This window comes from Oncorhynchus mykiss, chromosome 7 (genome assembly GCF_057628025.1).
Source record: "Oncorhynchus mykiss isolate SJ-2025 chromosome 7, ASM5762802v1, whole genome shotgun sequence".
Taxonomy (NCBI): domain Eukaryota; kingdom Metazoa; phylum Chordata; class Actinopteri; order Salmoniformes; family Salmonidae; genus Oncorhynchus; species Oncorhynchus mykiss.
In genome coordinates this window covers 65,571,508-65,585,907 of record NC_143028.1, presented here as the reverse complement: position 1 = coordinate 65,585,907, position 14,400 = coordinate 65,571,508, and the positions used below count along the sequence as shown (strand labels likewise).

Sequence of the window (14,400 nt, the reverse complement as noted above, 5' to 3'; positions counted from 1 at the left end):
TGACGCAATATGGTAAATGTGTTCTTCTTGAACTGCACTGTTGGTTAAGGGGCTAAGGGCTTGTAAGCAAGCATTTCACGGTCAAGTCTACACTTATTTTATTCGGCGCATGTGACAAATAACATTTGATTTATGTTGTATGGTACTCCCACTACGACTGGGGAAAGCATGCAGTTTACGCCTATTCGGTTACAGATGTAATACATTATTATTAACTTTACAGGGTGGTGAAAGTGCAAGGTGATGAGCTTGATGCGCCTTTCCAATAAATATCAAGTATTATTCTGGTGACATGATGATCATGCTTGGCTGCCGTTTGACAAACGCAAATAATATCGGGAATATCCGTAATAATCTTGACAGGTAGCCTACTCAACCTATCTACGAGCTGTTGGCTAGTTCACACGTGCCAAGACCAGAGTGAGCATATTTTCTATATAAAGCAACAGTTTGTGACAAAACAATCAGTTGAGTCGAAAATGCGATGGAAACCCATTTAATGTGTATTTTTCATTCGGTACATGGGAATTTAACGGCAAAAGTTATTTGTATATACACTACGTCATCACAGACAGCCTTTTATCCACAACAAGTAAGTTTGATGGAAACATACAGTATCTGGTGGGGAAATACATTTATTTATTTTTCCTTTATTTAACTAGGCAAGTCAGTTAAGAACAAATTCTTATTTTCAATGACGGCCTAGGAACAGTGGGTTAACTGCCTGTTCAGGGGCAGAACGACAGATTTGTAATTTGTCAGCTCGGGGGTTTAAACTTGAAACCTTCCGGTTACTAGTCCAACGCTCTAACCACTAGGCTACCCTGCCTCCCCAATGTGAAATGATTTCTCCCCAATGTGAAATGATTTCTCCCCAATGTGAAATGATTTCTCCCCAATGTGAAATGATTTCTCCCCAGTGTGAATTGATTTCTCCCCAGTGTGAATTCTCTGATGTATTTTTAAATTTAAATAATTTACTGCAAACTGGACATCTGTGTTGTCTCGCCCCTGTGTGAGCCTTCAATGGCACTTTCAGTTCACTGGCTTTATCGACCCGGGTAGAGATCTGGGAGCTTTGTCCTTTCTTTGTCAGTGTTCTCCTTGATTTAAGTGGCTGTAACCCTGACACAGTCCACCCCATTGTCACTTTCACTGTTCCCAATCTGAGCTGCAGAGCAGTCTGGGTGTACTGCAGAGAGGGGTTGAGATTCACTTGTTGGTTCTGATGCACTGCAGCCCTCTCCATTAGGTTCTGTTTTGATGTCTTGTTCAGTTGTTTTGGTGGGAAGATAGTCCCTCTCTCTGTTCTCCATAGTCTGGGTTTGGGGAAGATATAAGGGCTGAGGAGGGTCCGGATCATAGTCACTTTTTACACAGGGTAGAGTGAATATGAACTCTTTGATATGTGATTTTCTGGATTTTGGGATCATTGTCATGCTGAAAGACCCAGCCACGTTTCATCTTCAATGCCCTTGCTGATGGAAGGAGGTTTTCACTCAAAATCTCACGATACATGGCCCCATTCATTCTTTCCTTTACACGGATCAGTCGTCCTGGTCCCATTGCAGAAAAACAGCCCCAAAGCGTGATGTTTCCACCCCCATGCTTCACAGTAGGTATGGTGTTCTTTGGATGCAACTCAGCATTCTTTGTCCTCCAAAAAATGACAAGTTGAGTTTTTACCAAAATGTTCTATTTTGGTTTCATCTGACCATATGACATTCTTCCAATCTTCTTCTGGATCATCCAAATGCTCTCTAGCAAACTTCAGACGGGCCTGGACATGTACTGGCTTAAGCAGTGGGACACGTCTAGCACAGCAGGATTTGAGTCCCTGGCGGCGTAGTGTGTTACTGATGGTAGGCTTTGTTACTTTGGTCCCAGCTCTCTGCAGGCCATTCACTAGGTCCCCCCGTGTGGTTCTGGGATTTTTGCTCACCGTTCTTGTGATCATTTTGACCCCACGGGGTGAGATATTGCGTGGAGCCCCAGATCGAGGGAGATTATCAGTGGTCTTGTATGTCTTCCATTTCCTAATAATTGCTCCCACAGTTGATTTCTTCAAACCAAGCTGCTTACCTATTGCAGATTCAGTCTTCCCAGCCTGGTGCAGGTCTACAATTTTGTTTCTGGTGTCCTTTGACAGCTCTTTGGTCTTGGCCATAGTGGAGTTTGGAGTGTGACTGTTTGAGGTTGTGGACAGGTGTCTTTTATACTGATAAGTTCAAACAGGTGCCATTAATACAGGTAACGAGTGGAGGACAGAGGAGCCTCTTAAAGAAGAAGTTACAGGTCTGTGAGAGCCAGAAATCTTGCTTGTTTGTAGGTGACCAAATACTTATTTTCCACCATAATTTGCATATAAATTCATAAAAAATCCTACAATGTGATTTTCTGGATTTTTTTTCTAATTTTGTCTGTCATAGTTGAAGTCTACCTATGATGAAAATTACAGGCCTCTCTCATCTTTTTAAGTGGGAGAACTTGCACAATTGGTGGCTGACTAAATACTTTTTTGCCCCACTGTAGCTATAGCCCTCAGTCTTGTGTTTTCATGGTCATCACTCACTGTCAATTTTGTCAAGGTCCTGACGTCAACGTTTGCTAAGCTGCTACAGAGGGGTGTAGGTGGGAGACGTGTGGTTGTAATGGGGTGGTGGCCAATCTTCGACTGGGGTTGGGGCCACCTCTTGAGTAATTTTTTCATGTAAAGCTGGGAATAACAAAGAAAAATTACATGCTATTATTTTGTATACTTCAACTTAAAAAGACATCCACCTGCTCACCACATCCATTCTGCAAGCCTTCCACAAGTGCTTCATAGAGGCCATCCTGACCTTCAGTATAACGTCCTGTTTTGGGGCTCTCTAACCTTCACTAACCACAACAGGCTGGACAGGATAGTGTCAGTGAGAGGAACAATAGTGGTAACCCAGCTATACAGTGGGCAACCAAAAAAGGGCAAGAACATCATCTCTGCCCTCTCATCCAGTCTGACCAGTATGCCATTCTACCATAACAGCGTATGATACGATCTCTACTCATGTCAATGAAGAGAGGCCTCTCCAGCTTTGTGCCTGCATTGATAAGGTTCCTGAATGAGCGGGGCTGCTGAGCCTTTCTCCTTGCCACCCTTAGCCCTCCTGCCTACACCCCTCTTCATCTATATTACACAATCAGGGTCTGACAGTCTCAAACTAAAACTAACTTTTAAAATATAACACTGCCTCTGAAATCACTAGACTCCCACACCCAACCTATCAGACATCAACACCACCACTACACTCCTCCCATCTGGCCATAGGTACCGCCCCTTCAATGATTTGGTTATTTAAAGAATGAACAACTGCTACACTGTTTAAGTCACTAGGTAAGGTAGAATTCAATCAATTAAGACAAACCCCTAATAACTATACCCTACACACATGCACCTACAAGAAAAAAAAATAGGCAGAGGGTATATAAAGGTACCTTGTCCTGTGGTACCCTGTAATCTCTTAAAGAAAATGATAGCTATGCCTTTACTGTGCCATTCTGATTTAAGGACAGATTACCACTTCTTCTGAACTGGCTGGACATAACTACACCAACAGATACCTAACACAGAACTCAAACAAATTCAGAATATTGATAAGGTTGTGCCGGGGGCATCAATATCTCAGGATCCACTTACTGCCAATGTTCCCTTGAGCAAGGAACTAAACCACCTAAACTGCTTATTGGGCCCTGCACTGTGGCTGCGCTCTCCTCCAGCCTCTCCAACCTAATGTGTGTTTGTGTGTGTGAATGTATATATACAACTAGTTAGTACACATACATTTGCCTACATACTTGAATAATTCATAGGGAGGATAGTAAGTATGTCATTATCGCTAGCTCACCAGTAAATGGGCAGTATTAAGAACCTTGGCAACATTGTTTCCCTTAAGGGGGCTTTGAGCCCAGTTGTCATCATCTTTCTGCGAATCCATTTTTTTTTTCAGTTGCTGTGCTGCACGACACAAGTCACATTTGCGACGTGCCACCCTGATGTCTCCGCCACATGCACAGCACTTTATGAATGCTGAACCTGGCATCTGAAATGAACAAGAATCAAGACTGGCATTACAATTGTGTAAGAAATGGGAAAATGAGCAAACAGAAATGATGATACGGTAAAATACCAGATTAATATCATTTTACTTCCATGAAATTAGGACAGGTGTAAACATTCAGTCGACCAGCTATCAGATTGGGAAGTGGTGCTGAACACAAAAGCATGGTTACAATGTCATAATTCAATAACATCACACCACTTGAAGCCGACTTGAGAGGGGCTTCTTTCTTGATATAATATAAGCATTTTCTATAGCAAAATGTAATCTACAATATAAACACTTACATTGGAATGAGTAGGTAAGTCACAGAGCGACAGACAGGCAGACGGACAGGAAGAATAACAGACACACAGACAAGTGACAACAGACTGAGGTGGAATGGCAGAGACAGATGGAGGCAGACAGGCAGACTGACGGACCGACAGAGACACTAAAGACACAGACAGACTAAACAACAGAGAGAGAAAGAAAGTAAGAGAGAGATAATGGCTCTTAGAAAAGCCCTTGGATTGGGTTGTAAACAAGCAAGCCTAAGCAAGGAAGGAAAGAAAGAAGCAATCCACAAACAGAATAGGCTGCAAAGAAAGATTTTGGGCCCACGTTGGCTACTGTAACTTGCTGTCAATATGAATTGCAATCTTTAGGCCCCAACTTTAAACTGAATGTACATATAAATCTGACTTCGGAGAAGCAGATAAAGGACATTACCAAAATCTCCTTTTAAACACACTTTTCTAACCTGTCCTTAATGTAACTGTAGTGGCGATTCCCTATTAAAAGCCACTGGCACAGGAGAGAGCTGTCCATAACACGTCCACAAGGAACGGCTTTTTATTCTTTTTGGGTGAAGTTCCCATTTATTGAGCATAGAAAATATAATTAGCTCCAATACACATATTCCTATACAAAAGGTACAAAGAGATGCATTCTATAAGCTGTGTGTGTGATATGGTAACAACTGTACAGGTGAAGTCAGAAGTTTACATACACTTAGGTTGGAGTCATTAAAACTTGTTTTTCCACCACTCCACATATTTCTTGTTAACAAACTATAGTTTTGGCAAGTCGGTTAGGACATCTACTGTGTGCATGACAAGTAATTTTTCCAACAATTGTTTACAGACAGATTATTTCACTGTATCACAATTCCAGTGGGTCAGAATTTACATACACTAAGTTGACTGTGCCTTTAAACAGCTTGGAAAATTCCAGAAAATTATGTCATGGCTTTAGAAGCTTCTAATAGGCTAATTGACATCATTTGAGTCAATCCTTAGGAGCAATTTCCAAATGCCTGAAGGTACTATGTTCATCTATACAAACAATAGTTTGCAAGTATAAACACCATGGGACCACACAGCCGTCATACTGCTCAGGAAGGAGACGCATTCCGTCTCCTAGAGATGAACGTACTTTGGTGCGAAAGTGCAAATCAATCCCTGAACAACAGCACCTTGTGAAGATGCTGGAGGAAACAGGTGCAAAGGTATCTATATCCACAGTAAAAGGAGTCCTATATCGACATAACCTGAAAAGCCGCTCGGCAAAGAAGAAGCCACTGCTCCAAAACCGCCATAAAAAAGCCTGACTACGGTTTGCAACTGCACATGGGGACTAAGATCGTACTTTTTGGATAAATGTCCTCTGGTCTGATGAAACAAAAATAGAGCTGTTTGGCCATAATGACCATCGTTATGTGTGGAGGAAAAAGGGGGAGGCTTGCAAGCCAAAGAACACCATCCCAACTGTGAAGCACGGGGGTGGCAGCATCATGTTGTGGGGGTGCTTTGCTGCAAGAGGGATTGGTGTAATTTACAAAATAGATGGCATCATTTATCAATTATGTGGATATATTGAAGCAACATCTCAAGACATCAGCCAGGAAGTTAAAGCTTGGTTGAAAATGGGTCTTGCAAATGGACAATGACCCCAAGCACACTTCCAAAGTTGTGGCAAAATGGCTTAAGGACAACAAAGTCAAGGTATTGGAGTGGCCATCACATAGCTCTGACCTCAATCCTGTAGAAAATTTGTGGGCAGAATTGATCAAGTGTGTGCGAGCAAGGAGGCCTACAAACCTGACTCAGTTACACCAGCTCTGTCAGGAGGAATGGGCCAACATTCACCCAACTTATTGTGGGAAGCTTGTGGAAGGCTACCCAAAACATTTGACCCAAGTTTAACAACTAGCAAATACTAATTGAGTGTATGTAAACTTCTGACCCACTGGGAATGTGATGAAAGAAATAAAAGCTGAAATAAATCATGCTCTCTACTATTATTCTGACATTTCACATTCTTAAAAGAAAGTGGTGATCCTTACTTACATAAAACAGGGAATTTTTTACGAGGATTAAATGTCAGGAATTGTGAAAAACTGAGTTTAAATCTATTTGGCTATGGTGTATGTAAACTTTTGATTTCAACTGTATGTGCTCTCCTCTCACCTGTGCCAACCCTTCCTGGTCACCTGTGCTACCTATATGCCTACACGTGACCAGTGACCCATGACCCCAACATATGGCCCTCTAGTGTCCCAAAAAACAAACATGCCATGAGGTCGAAGGAATTGTCCGTAGAGCTCCGAGACAGGATTGTCCGCAGAATTGAAGGTCCATAAGAACACAGTGGCCTCCATCATTCTTCAATGAAAGAAGTTTGGAACCACCAACACTCTTCCTAGAGCTGGCTGACCGGACAAACTGAACAATTGGGGGAGAAGGGCTTTGGTCAGGGAGGTGAACAACAACCCGATGGTCACCCTAACAGAGCTACAGAGTTCCTCTGTGATGATGGGAGAACCTTCCAGAGAGACAACCATCTCTGCAGCACTCCACCAATCAGGCCTTTATGGTAGAGTGGGCCAGACGGAAGCCACTACTCAGTAAAAAGGCACATGACAGCCCGCTTGGAGTTTGCCAAAAGGCACCTAAAGGACTCTCAGACCATGAGAAAAAAGATTCTCTGGTCTGATGAAACCAAGATTCGACTCTTTGACCTGAATGCCAAACATCACGTCTGGAGGAAGACTGGAACCATCCCTACGGTGAAGCATGGTGGTGGCAGCATCATGCTGTGGGGAGGTTTTTCAGCGGCAGGGACAGGAAGACTAGTCAGGATCAAGGGAAAGATGAACAGAGCAAAGTACTGAGAGATCCTTGATGAAAACCTGCTCTAGAGCACTCAGGACCTAAGACTGGGGTGAAGGTTCACCTTCCAACGGAAGCATACAGCCAAGACAACGTGTTGGAGTGTGCCCCTAGCTATCCGTAAATAAAAAAATAAAAAATAAATAATAATTGTGCAGTCTGGTTTGCCTAATATAAAGATTTTGAAATTATTTATACTTTTACTTTTGATGCTGAAGTATTGTAACGACCCTGGTTTTATAAGAGCAGATATGGTCTCTGCCGCACGAGCATGCTTATGGGGCACAGTCGATAGCGCGCTGGACTTCGGGCTAGAAGGTGGAGGGTTTGAGGCCTGCTCCCTGCCTGTTTCATTACAATACTATATACATTTTATAGACATAGTCTATTTTACATTCGTCATCTTGTAATTTTTAGTCCCACTCTAAAGCTCCACTCAACCCCCCCATCTATATCAACACCCCGAGCCACTGCCTGTTCACCACGCTATGATCCAGAAAGCGAGGTCAGTGCAGGTGGATCAAAGCTGGGACTGAGAGACTGAAAAACAGTTTCTATCTCAAGGCCATCAGACTGTTAAACAGCCATCACTAACACAGAGAGGCTGCTGCCTACATACAGACTCGAAATCATTGGCCACTTTAATAAATAGTTCACTAGTCACTATAATAATTCCTCTTTAATAATGTTTACATATCTTACAATACTCATCTCATATGTTTATACTGTATTTTATACCATCTATTGCATCTTGCCTATGTATGCCGCTCCGTCATTGCTCATCCATACATGTATATATTCTTTAGGTATGTGTGTATAACTTAGTTGTGGAATTGTTAAATATTACTGCACTGTCGGAACTAGAAGCACAAGCATTTCGTTACACTGCAACAACCGCGAAGCCTGGAAGATGCAGTTGCCATCATAGCAATCCTGTCAGGTTAGCACTACATAAATTCATAACATTACTGTATCTACTAAACTACATGTACAAAATGATGTTGGTGTATGTAACGGATCTCGTCCTCCTCTTCTGAGGAGGAGAAGTGAGAAGGATCAGAGGACCAAAACGCAGCGTGGTAAGTGTCCATAATGTTTAATAAAAACAACAGAACACTGGAACAAAACAAAATAACGTGTATCAACGAAACAGTCCCGTGTGGCGAACAAACACTGACACGGAAGACAAACACCCACCAAACACAGGTGGAAAAAAGGCTACCTAAGTATGATTCTCAATCAGAGACAACTAACGACACCTGCCTCTGATTGAGAACCATACTAGCCCGAACACAGAAACCAACATAGAAAAACAAACATAGACTGCCTACCCCAACTCACGCCCTGACCATACTAAACACAGACAAAACAAAGGAACTAAGGTCAGAACGTGACAGTGTAGAGTAAAAACAACAGCTGCAAACAATCGCTTAGTAGTTATGAAAATGTATGCCGACACTAGGCGAATTAAAGAAACACCGAGAAGCTATTGTGCACAATCTTGTTACGTACCACGATCAGGAAGAATCAAAGATTATCTGTGTATGTACACACACACACACACACACACACACACACACACACACACACACACACACACACACACACACACACACACACACACACACACACACACACACACACACACACACACACACACACACACACACACACACACACACACACACACACACACGATACTGGACTGACTCGACCGCTCTAAACAAAGAGAATAAAATACCAGGGAAAAAATGCTTGTGAGCAACAGCACGGAGTTCCGGATGCATCACATTTTCAGGGATGCAGCTTTGATGCAGCCAGAGATAGATACTCCTGTTGCAAACCCAAAGACAGCACGGTATAGACAGGTTGGTTATTTAGCAACAAAACCGACACATGCGCAACTATAGGGCAAAACAGCGGGAGTTGGATTAGATTGTTGACAACATGTAAACTATATTTAGTCTTCAATGTTTTTTATATAAAAGCCGCGGCTTTTGTGGAGCAATGGGTAACGATGCTTCGAGGGTGACTGTTGACGTGTGCAGAGCGTCCCTGGTTCGCGCCCAGGTCGGGGCGAGGGGACAGACGTAAAGTCTATACTGTAAGATTGGTGCCGTGACCCGGATCAACAGATCAGCTGCAGCAGATCGCTGGGGGAACCCTACACAGAACTGGATCGATATCACACGTTTAGAACATTTGAGGGCAAGGTGAACTTTGGACAATATGTTGCGTACACCTCAGTTGTGTGAGATTACAGAACAGGAGAGAGAAGACATATCAGGTGTTGGTGATAACAATGTTACTCCGGTTGGCGTTACTGTGAGAGGTCCACAAGGTATTGTCACTGGGGTGGGGCGGGGGGCTCAGTTGGCCAGTATGGTGGAACATAGTGCTAGAGCCAGTCTTCTTAGATACCCAGCAGCTGATACTAGAGTGCCTAATGTTAGCAGTAGCCAATCAGGCAACGACAACGAGTCCCAGAAAGCCATAGGGGGTGAAAATGAAAACCGAACCCAATAGCAAGCCCTAGCAGAGTTAGTCAAACAACTGTGCAGTGAAATAGGAAATCAAGTTGCCGCTAAAGACATAGTCAGAATTGGGCTCCATGGAAACCCTCTTGTTAACATAAGCAGAGGCCCTGAAGCCATATACAATATCTTGAGGCAGCACTTTGGAGAAGCAATCTCATCTACAATTCCATTGGGATACTTCTATGAAACCTTACCAAGACAGTCAGAGAGCTGCTTGGATTATTGGGTTAGACTGAACAAAGCAATTGACCTTGCCAATGAGTGCTTGCAAAGACAGGGAAAAAGAGTGGAGGATCCAGGTCATGAGGTGACCATGATGTTTGTTAAGCACTGCCCTGATCCAGCACTATATGCCGCTCTTAGGTGCAGGCCTATTGAAAATTGGACCGTTGGAGATTTGCAGTCAATGATTGACAGCTATCACAGAGACAAACAGTCAGCCAGACACAGGGCGCAAAGTACTGCCAAGGTAGAAGTTGTGATGACACCCGACGCTTGGTGTATGACTCAACAACAAGCAGTCGCTCATGATAATTCAGCCACACCCACTAACAGTGATCAGGCTCCATTGAACAAAGTGATTTCTCTCCTGGAAAAGCTCCTGTCAACCCAGGAACAGAATCAAAGGAGAACTTCGGCCAGAACGCCACAAACTAATACAGCTGCTGGTCCCTGTAGAATTTGTAAGGCCTCAGACCATTCAACTCAGTCGCACTGCTTTAAGGAGGGTTTATGCTTCAAGTGTCACAGGACAGGCCACAGAGGCTTTGAATGTCCAGCAAGAAAACTAGTTGGAGAGGCAACTGACGAGGCTCCCCCTGGGCCCGCTTTAAACTAACATGCTCACGCCAAGAGGGGGGCAGTGTGGGCAAACATGTTACACCCCCACAGAACACCACGGATATAAGGACTGGAAACACAATGAAAACCGAGGCGATTTATCCGAAAAAGAGAGTAATGACAGTCTTTTCTATGTTCCAGTAATGGTGCAAGAAATTGTAGAACTTCAAGCTCTGATAGATAGTGGGTCTATGACCTGCACGTTACGTGAGTCAGCTGAAGACACACTTCTGAGATGTAATGTGATTAAACCAGAGTCTAGAAAGCCAACTCAAGTAGTTCTTGTAGGCTGTGGGGGCAACCAGGCACAGCCTAAGTATGAATATGACTTGAACATTGATATTTTAGATTGCAAGATGGCAGTGTCTGTTTTAGTTGTACCTGGACAGACAGACAATATGATAGTTGGATCGAACGCCATAAAACACATAATGCAACAGGTTAAGAAAACAGAGTGGTATTGGGACAGCCTCTCCAAACCTGCCAAAGGAGATTCACATGAACTTTTACTCAGCATGCTAGCCAACGTGAACCGCTGGCACAGTGACAAAATAACAGACAAAGTGGGAACTGTAATGCTCAAGCAGAGTGTGACTCTCATGCCTCAACATGAACATTTGGTCTGGGGAAAACTGAAAGAAAAGGTGCCGCTATCCGTTGGTAGTACTGTAGTTATAGAGGCCACTACGGCAGTCAGAAAGTCCCATACCACTCCATATCATCCTATGGGCAACGGTCAGACGGAAAGATCCAACCGCACGCTCGGTAACATGGTCCGATCGTTGCCAGCGAGAGCAAAAGAAAGATGGCCCCAGATGATACAGATGCTCACCTTCTCGTACAACTGTACCACACACGAAACGGACAACTCTTCTGGACAACTCTTGGTCTGTGCTATGAAGTTGGAAGTCCCACCCAGTTGACTACTTTAAAATGGAGGAAGCCTTCAATAGCACTGACTACGCTAATACAGCCTTTTGGCCACTAGAGGCCTCTATCATTCTTTATGGTCCCCAAAAATATGCCAATCAAACACAGCGAAAGTTATGTAGTAGTAGTAGTTTATGAGAAAGAACACCATGCAGTGGTGTCAAACCCACTACACAGATATAAGAGGTCATGGCAGACTAGAGCTGGTGAGGTGACACATTTGAACAAGGAGCCTTGTTGAAACAAAAGATGTGCTGCTTTTAGTACAGCTAGAAGAAAGTAATTGAAATGTACCGTGTATAGTTCTGAACAAAATGAGAAGGTAACTCTCTATATGCTGAAAATGCATTGTCTCTGTTAGGCACAACATTGTAGGCTTCTTATGCATGTTTATTCCTCAAAACATTTACAATGTATTCAACCAATATCAATCACCTTCTGGGGATGTGTTTGTCCTCCTACTACAGGTGTTAGGTAGTGTAAAGGATGTCACGCTGCTTCCTAAAAGCCAATTTGTGCTTAAAGCCAATTTATGCTTGATCTTGTAATGCAATCCGGAGGCTCCGTATGGCGGGAGTGATGCAATTGCCTGCAGAAGCCAAATCGAGCTCCGTACCACATCGCTGTGTGCCTCCCACATTTTTTAGCAATGCTTAGAGCTCCGTATCGCTCCGCATTGGCGTGATTGGTTGACGGTCGGTTGGGGCGGTACATCCTGTATCAACACAAACTCACTTCCTTGACAACTTCCTTGATAACAAATATGGAGAACTTTGACGAAAGGATATCAGAACAAGTTCACAAATAAACAACATCTTTATAATACCATGTGTAGGGATTTCAAAAACACCAAAGTTAGTTTGAACTGCTGGAAAGCGATCAGGGAGGTAATGGGGATAGATGCGGTATAGAGGTCAATGGAATGCAGACCGCATAGGATAGAAGGACGTTGGATTGGCGCACATTGAAACAAACTGCTCTATCAAAGTGGATATTTGTCAAATCCGCCAAGATTTATGTATTTTAACAGGCCCAAGATGTGATTTCTAAAAACCAATTTGGATATATTTGGCTGTTTTCTTGGTCTAACATTTAATGCGAATTTATACTTGATTTGTAAATGTGGTCCGGAAGCTCAGTGCAAAGGGTGTGATGCAATTGTGGCACCTCTAGAGGCTTGTGAAAGCCAAATCGAGCTCCGTACCACATCGCCATGCAACTCCCAAATTCTCTGCATTAACATGATTGGTTGACGGTAGATGGGGGCAGGAACTCATGTTTAAACACAAACTCACTTCCTTTGTCAACTTCCTTCACAACAGCTCTGCTCCGCGAAGCTCAAGAAGTATGAATGCTCTGACTTATGTGGAGTGCTCTGACTTATTGCAGTAAATGCTGTATGGCCACTGCAGACTTCGGATTGACCATGTAGAGCTATAATGCCCGATGTCCACCAGATGCAAATGCTTTTTGGTTTTGCCAGATGTCTAGCCTGCATTTTCCGTACATGATGCACATGTGCTTCACTTTTCAAATTAGCTAAAAGCTAGCTAGTTGGATTTTGTGTGTGTACTTTGTGTATGTACCATGGTAAAGCACGAGTTGAAAATATTGAATGCATGTGGTACACAGAATGCACCGCAGCCTAGTGCGGCACCTATAGTCTAGCACTGTGGACTGCTCCATTGACAATGAATGACTTCTGACGGAATGCTAAGGGTTTGATGCATCTGCTGGACATGAGGTGTCAGCAAGTACAACTTCCTCCCGATTCGACCCATACCTGGAGCGAACTTAGGACCCCTGCCTTTGCTAGCATATTTGACCAGTCTGTGCCACACGAAAAGCTAGTTATTCACTGGCATAAGTGGGGATACTTCAGGCTGAGGAGTAAGTTTCACACATCCCCATGTGCTTCAGTATCATCTGAAGCATCTTTGAAATATTTTATTAACACCAATGTACTAGTACTTCAGGGGATAGTCCAAGTGGGGGACAGGACTAAAATGTTGGGACACACTTAAAATGTGGAACATTTTTTAAATTAAATATCTACTAAGTTCTACAAAACATTATATCCACTTTTGTGCCATGCTCAAATTTGTTTTAAATGGAATATCAGCTTTTTAGGATTAAAAGGTCCACAAACAAGAAAGAGTTCTATTTTTCCCTAAGCAGGACTGTCATGTTTCTACCTCTGGCTTCATCCTCACCTTCAGTTCTTACAAGACTTGGGGCACATATATGGTCTCTCACCTGTGTGAATGCTAAGATTACATTTTAGGCTTTTCTACTGAGTGAATCATTTCCCACAATAACAACACTGATATGGTATCTCTCCTGTATGACTCATCTTATGATCTGCCAATAATTTACAGCATTCTTTACACTGATGTGTTTTGTATTTCTCCTCTGTGTGAGTCACCATATGTTCTTTCAGGCATATTTGACTGCACTGATATCGTTTCTCTCCAGTTTGTGTTCTTATATGGACTCTCAGGTTATGTTTCTGGCTGAAGTATTTGCCACATTCTTTGCAACAATTCACTTTCTGCCCTGTGTGCGTCATCACATGCCTGGTAAGGATTATCTTCTGATTGAAACTTTTGCCACATACTTTGCAGCAATGTGTTCTCCCCGTGTGACTTCTCATACTGTATGTTCTGTCAGGTTTCCCTTCTTACTGAAACTTTCTCCACATACATTGCAGCAACACAATTTCTCGCTTGTGTGAATTTTCTGATGTGCTTTAAAAATGCAAATTTTCACAATGCATTTCCTGCAGATAGGACACCTATGTGGTCTCTCCCGAGTGAGCCGCCCTCAATGGAACTTTCAGTTCAC

The 14,400-nt window shown here is 43.1% G+C and overlaps 1 protein-coding gene across 1 annotated transcript; it reads right to left on the bottom strand.

Moving 5' to 3' along the window:
* Positions 1-1,109: 1,109 nt before the first annotated feature.
* On the bottom strand, positions 1,110-3,974 carry LOC149982636 (uncharacterized). The gene is made up of 3 exons (XM_090242227.1): positions 3,885-3,974; positions 1,687-2,218; positions 1,110-1,192 (listed from the first exon to the last, which is right to left on the bottom strand). Exons 1-3 carry the CDS (start codon positions 3,972-3,974, stop codon positions 1,110-1,112), a joined length of 705 nt encoding a protein of 234 aa, XP_090098353.1.
* Between the last annotated feature and the right edge of the window lie 10,426 nt (positions 3,975-14,400).